The sequence below is a fragment of the Hemiscyllium ocellatum genome, chromosome 19, assembly GCF_020745735.1.
Source record: "Hemiscyllium ocellatum isolate sHemOce1 chromosome 19, sHemOce1.pat.X.cur, whole genome shotgun sequence".
Classification (NCBI taxonomy): domain Eukaryota; kingdom Metazoa; phylum Chordata; class Chondrichthyes; order Orectolobiformes; family Hemiscylliidae; genus Hemiscyllium; species Hemiscyllium ocellatum.
The window spans coordinates 3831170-3837169 of record NC_083419.1 but is presented as its reverse complement, the minus strand read 5'-3'; the positions used below and the strand labels follow the sequence as shown (position 1 = coordinate 3837169).

The 6000-nt window shown below is 42.0% G+C and overlaps 1 protein-coding gene across 1 annotated transcript in view; it reads right to left on the bottom strand.

The window, feature by feature from the left end:
• Positions 1 to 1399: 1399 nt before the first annotated feature.
• Positions 1400 to 6000, bottom strand: part of pah (phenylalanine hydroxylase) — a 95422-nt gene continuing 90821 nt past the window's right edge. Inside the window, exons 13-14 of the mRNA XM_060839193.1 lie at positions 3112 to 3227; positions 1400 to 1470 (exon numbers count right to left, since the gene is read on the bottom strand). Of these exons, the coding sequence (XP_060695176.1) occupies positions 1427 to 1470; positions 3112 to 3227 (160 nt within the window). The 3' untranslated portion in view covers positions 1400 to 1426. The remainder of the gene's footprint in view (positions 1471 to 3111; positions 3228 to 6000) is intronic.

Genomic DNA, 6000 nt, shown 5'->3' with positions numbered 1-6000 from the left:
AAAGTCTCTGGCTATTGACTCTGTCTATTCCTCTCATTATCTTGTATACCTCGATCAGGTCTCATCTCTTCCACCTTCTCTCCAGAGAGAAAAGTTCGAGCTTATTCAACCTTTCTTCATAAGGCAAGCCCTCCAGTCCAAGCAGCATCCTGGTAAACCTTCTTTTCACCCTCTCCAAAGCCTCTATACCTTTCCTATAGTAGGGCGATCAGAACTGGATACAATATTCCATTAAGTGTATAAGTCCTGATAAGATTTGCATTCCCCCAATGCAACACCTCACATTTATCTGAATTAAACTCCATCTGCCACTCCTCAGCCCATTGGCCCATCTGATCAAGATCCCGCTGTAATCTGAGGTCACCTTCTTCGCTGTCCACTACACCTCCAATTTTGGTGTCATTTGCCAACTTACTAACTATACCTGTTATGTTCACATCCAAATAATTCATAAAAATGATGAAATATCCAATTTTTACTGCATCTTACTGATGATTAGGAACAGTGAATTTGGCACAATTGCATTTGAATTAGTATTCACTGTTCAGATCTGTAACATTTCCAACACCACAATTATATGAAATGGGACAGATACACATTTTCTGAAGATTGATTATAGTTTCTGATGCAGTAAATGTAGAAAAATGATTGCTTTGGCAGGAGGGTTTGTACCGGAGGGTGCAGATTGGGAAAATAACTCATGGAGAAGATGAAGATACATTTTATTTGACACATTGAGTTGCTGTGATCTAGGCCGAAGGGCCTGTTTCCACACTGTAGGGAATCTAATTGAATCTAATCTAATCTAGAATGTATTGCCTGAACAAATAGTGGAAATTGATTCAATACACACCTTCAATTTTGAATTCGATAAACTTATGAACATTTTTTTAAAAAGCATCATGTCTATCAGGGCTCCAACTACTGGGGTAAAAATAATTAAGCATCTCTTTCAACAAAGCAGCAATGATATAACACCTGAATAATCACCTTCAATGTTATATAAGCAAATGAATAAAATGCACGTTACAAAGAATTAGAATGGTTGTCAATAAAGATTCAATACCTCCAACATGCCTTTTTATACCTCGGGATAGTGGATATATCACCCCTGGAATATTATTAGTCAAATTGGAAGAATTGGGGATGCAAGGTTGGATTGATATCCTTACAATCACCGTTTGAATTGGAAATAAATGTCACAGGACTCTAACTTCTTCAAAGTTTTCCCTAAAATGGGCTACCTCACTTGGAAAATTGAGTGGGTTGAATGTGGCAAATTGCACACAATGTATATGAGGTGAGTAGACATAAGTGATCAGGTTGGTGGCTGAATACACTGTTCTCATTCTGTACAATTTTAAAGAGTTCCCGCACACTTATTGATAACTTGGCTTTTACAGGAAGTAATTATGATTTGCCATTTTCACTGAAGTTTCCTGAGAGCATGGTAGAGAGTTCCCATTTCACCTGCAAATTTTAAACAGCAACAGTCAGAGATTATTCACTTTCTGTTCAAACAATTGTAATATCTTAAGATTCCAGTTACTAACATTTAACTGATTGTGTGTTTTTTCTATGATTCATCTGCCCTATCTCTGCAATCTCTTTCAGACTCTCTGAGACCTCTACATGCCTCCAATTATTGTCACCTACTCACCGTCGATTTTAATTGCTCTTCCTTTTGTAGCTCTGTAATCCCTCCTTAAACCTCCTCACCTCTCTATCTTTCTTTCCTCTTTTAAGGTGTTCTTTGAAACTCATTGCTATCATCAAGATTTTTCTCATTTATTCCATCATCTCCTTGTGCGGCTCAGTATCAGGCTTGTTTGATACCTATGCTCTGAAGCATCTTGGAGGATTTTACTATATCAAGGGCATCATATAAATAAAGGTTGCTTTTGCTGTATTCACTCATTATTGGATTCATACAGCTTCCAACCCAACGATAAACATTCCATTATTCCATAGCATTTATAGCACAGAAATAAACTAGTTCTTCCAAGTCTCCTCTCACCTCTCTTCATTTAATTGTAGTCTAAAGCCTTCATTCTTTTCTTCCTCATGCGTTTATACATGTTATACTTAAATGCATCTGTGTTATTTGCCTCAGCTCCTCCCTGTGTTCTACATTCTCAACAATCTTTGGGTAAAGACATTTCTCCTGAATTTCTGATCGGATTTATTAGTATCTCTTACATTTATGATACTTAACTTTGGACTCTGTATAAATAGAAGCATTTCCTTTATACCATTGAACTGCATCTTCCACCCGTCTGTCCATCCTTTAATCTTTCCCAATCCCCGAACATAATTTGTCACACCAATTAAAAAATTACAATACTAATTCCTTGAAATCCTATACCATGATTATTAGTGGTTGTTGAGGGTCTTCTTGAGAAAGGTACCTCTTCCCTTGCCAAAGCCAGTTGATGGACTGACCAGGCACAGATCAGGAATATGATGGGATACCCTCTACATGCTTGGATAAGTACCAATCCAATATCACTCAAGAAGTTTGACACCATTCAGAACAGAGCAATCCGCTTGACCGGCATCCTTCCTGACACCTCAAACATCGATTCCGTCCACCACCAATGCGCAGTGCACTCAATGTGTACCACTTATGAGTTACACAGCAGCAACTCAACAATAGTCATTCAGTATCACCTTTCAAACCCACATCCACTTCCACCTAGAAGGATATAGGAGCAGATACACAGAAACACCATCATCCACAAGTTCCCCTCCAAGCCATTCACCATCCGGACTTGAGAAGATCTGTTTTTTTTTAGTCAATACCCTGGAATTTCCTTGCTAATGGCATTGTGGGTGTCCCTACAGTACATAAACTGCAGCGGTTCAAAAAGGCAGCTCACGATTACCTTCTCGGAGGCAAATAGGGACAGGCAATAAATACTGGCCCAGCCAGCGACACAGAGATCCCACAGAATGAATAAAAAAAGTCCCTATAATTTCCCAATCCAAAGTAATTTAATACAGGTTGAATAATGCCTATATAAAAATGGGTCAGAGGCACAAATGTGGTTAGTTATCATTGGATATTCAGAACTGGTACAAAAGCCTGAGCACTCAGAGAAAAACACTTACTGCTGATGTTGTCAACCAGGTTCTTTAGCTGTTCAATGTTGTCCAGAACTTCAATAGTTTGGGTGTAAGAGTTATAACGGACAGAGAAGGGTCGAGGGATTGTTTCAGCAAATTTCCTTTGAAGGAGAAAGAAAGATGAATCAATTGGATTGGTTTGGTTCCCAGATGAAATCAGGAGGGTGCTTTTGCTGCTTAAATATTGTTGTCACTTGTCAGGAAGTACTCTGATGCGGGCTCTCATCAAGCTCTGACAATGAAAAATCAACAATGCCATGGAAACAAGCAAAATCAAACTTCCTGAGAGATTTGATTGTTCAGTTTTCTATTACTTATTGGGTGATGATTGAAAGAAAGAACTTGAATTTGTTTGGCACCTTTTACAATTTCAGGTCATTCCACAATGGTTTACAAATAATGATGCACTTTTAGAAGTGCAGTTACTATTCCAGGAGACAGGAGTGAGAGTCTGCATGCAAAAAGTTCCAGGAATGAGCAACAAGATAATCTGCAGAAATTGCTGCAGATGCTCAGCAGATTGGACAATCTGTAAAGAGAGAAACCCAGTCCCCAGGTGGAATTCTCCCATTTTCCATTAAAGTAGTTGGAGTGACTTTTCTCACCAATCACCTACTCTTCATCTTAATTAGTCATGTAACTAGGCTCTCAGGCACCTTCCCTGAGATCATATGGCTGGAGACGTGTCTAGTTTAGACATATTTAACGCCCAGGTGCACACTACTTCAGATATTTCAGTCCAGTCCCACCCCCCTGTGGTGCTGGAGTCTCTACCTGGCCCAGATCAAAGGAAAGCTCACTCTCTGCTTCATGGACAGTGACCTGGAGGCAATGACGGAGAGGAGGGTAGTCCTGGTTTCAGCTGACCACCACAAGTTGCAGCCCAGATCAGTGCTGTGTCCTGGGGGTAAGGAACGGTCAGCAGTGCAAGAAGAAGGTCAATAATCATCTGCATTCCAAAAGGGTAAGTGCTATAATCTTCTCTCTGCTGCCTCACATTCACAGGGCCACCACTTACTCTAAATCTGCCACTGTACACTCCTCTCCAGGGCTACGACTCTCACTATTATATGCATCATGTGCACTTCAGCATGGTCTCCCACACTATCCTCCTGAACTATTAACATTTTCTGTGCTCTTTGCTTTCTATTCCCTCATTGGGACACTTCAGCATCTCTCATATCCTGCATCCCCCACTAACTGCTCTCCATTCACTCTCATCAAACTCAATCTTTCCCTTTATCCCTTTGCAGGAAGGAATACTGGCCCACCCCTCTGAACAGCAGCCCCAATCTACAAGGCCATACCGAAGTCAAAGGTCACATCAAAGGCAAAGGTCATATCAAAGTCAAAGAACATGTGCAGAACTATGGGGGTCATAAATAGAGTAGATAGGAAGAAACCTTTCCCCATTGCAGAGAATTCAATAACCAGATTTAACGTTTGGGGCAGAAGGTTTAGAGGAAATTTGAGGAAAATGTTTTTCACCCAGAGGTGGGTGCATCGTGAACTCACTGCCAGAAAGGCTGAGAGAGATGAGATCCCTCACAACATTGAAGAATTATGAATCAGAATAACTGAAGCATCACAGCATATATGCCAATTGCTGGAAAATGAGATTAAAATAGACAAGTTCTTGAAGACTGGTCCTGTACATGATGGGCTGAAAAATGTCTTGATGCGCAGTAAAAGCTGTAAAAGTACTACTATGACTTTACATGGATTCCCTGACTCTGGGACCTTTCTGACCATGGCCAACTGCCTTAACTGGAATTGGGCAAGTCTCTGTGATTGACTGTGGCAATGGGCACTGACTGACTGGCTGATTGTAATTGCCCTTCAACACACTAAGGACTGCTCCCCTTTTACTTTCACAAATGACCATTTGCTTGTAGCACATGCAGTGTATTTGCAGTGTAAATTGCTGATACATGCTTCAAATGTGACATTGATACAGTACCATACCACATGTCCACCCCCCTTGTCTGTTTAGTGCTCCACACTGTCACAAGCTGCCATCTATCCCCTGTCATTAGATAGCAATGAAAGTCGTACAGACTGTCAGCCTGTAACTGAGCACTGAGCACAAGCTATCAGCCTGTAACTGAGCACTGAACACAGACTGTCAGCCTGTAATTGAGCACCGAATACAGGCTGCCAGCCTGTAACTGAGCACCGAAAACAGACTGTCAACCTGTAACTGAGCACTGAACATAGGCTGTCAGCCTGTAACAGAGCACTGAACACACAGACTATCAACCTGTAACTGAGCACTGAACACAGACTGTCAGCCTGTAACTGAGCACCGAAAACAGACTGTCAGCCTGTAACTGAGCACTGAACACACAGACTATCAGCCTGTAACTGAGCACTGAACACAGACTGTCAGCCTGTAACTGAGCACTGAACACAGACTGTCAGCCTGTAACTGAGCACTGAACACTCTGGCTGGTTTCCAGCATCTGCAGTCCTTGTTTGTACCTGGCTGATTTTAACCCGACTGCGAATCCTCTTGCAAGGATGCCTGCCTTGAAGACGTTTTCCTCTTCTCTCTACAAGAATTTCTGGGAGTCTCTCTCCCATTGCAACCCCCAGGTCATACTTCACCAGTTTCCTCATTTCCCCTCCCCCCACCTCACCCCAGCTCCAACATTCCAGCTCAGCACCGCCCACATGCCCTGTCCTACCTGCCTATCTTCCTTTCCACCTATCCACACCACCCTCCTCTCTGACCTATCACCTCCATTCCCACCCCACTCACCTAGTGTACACTATGCTACTTTCCCTCCACCCCCACTCCCACCCCCCCTCTCATTTATGTCTCCACTCTATTCCTGATGAAGTGCTTTTGCCCGAAACATCGATTTTCCTGCT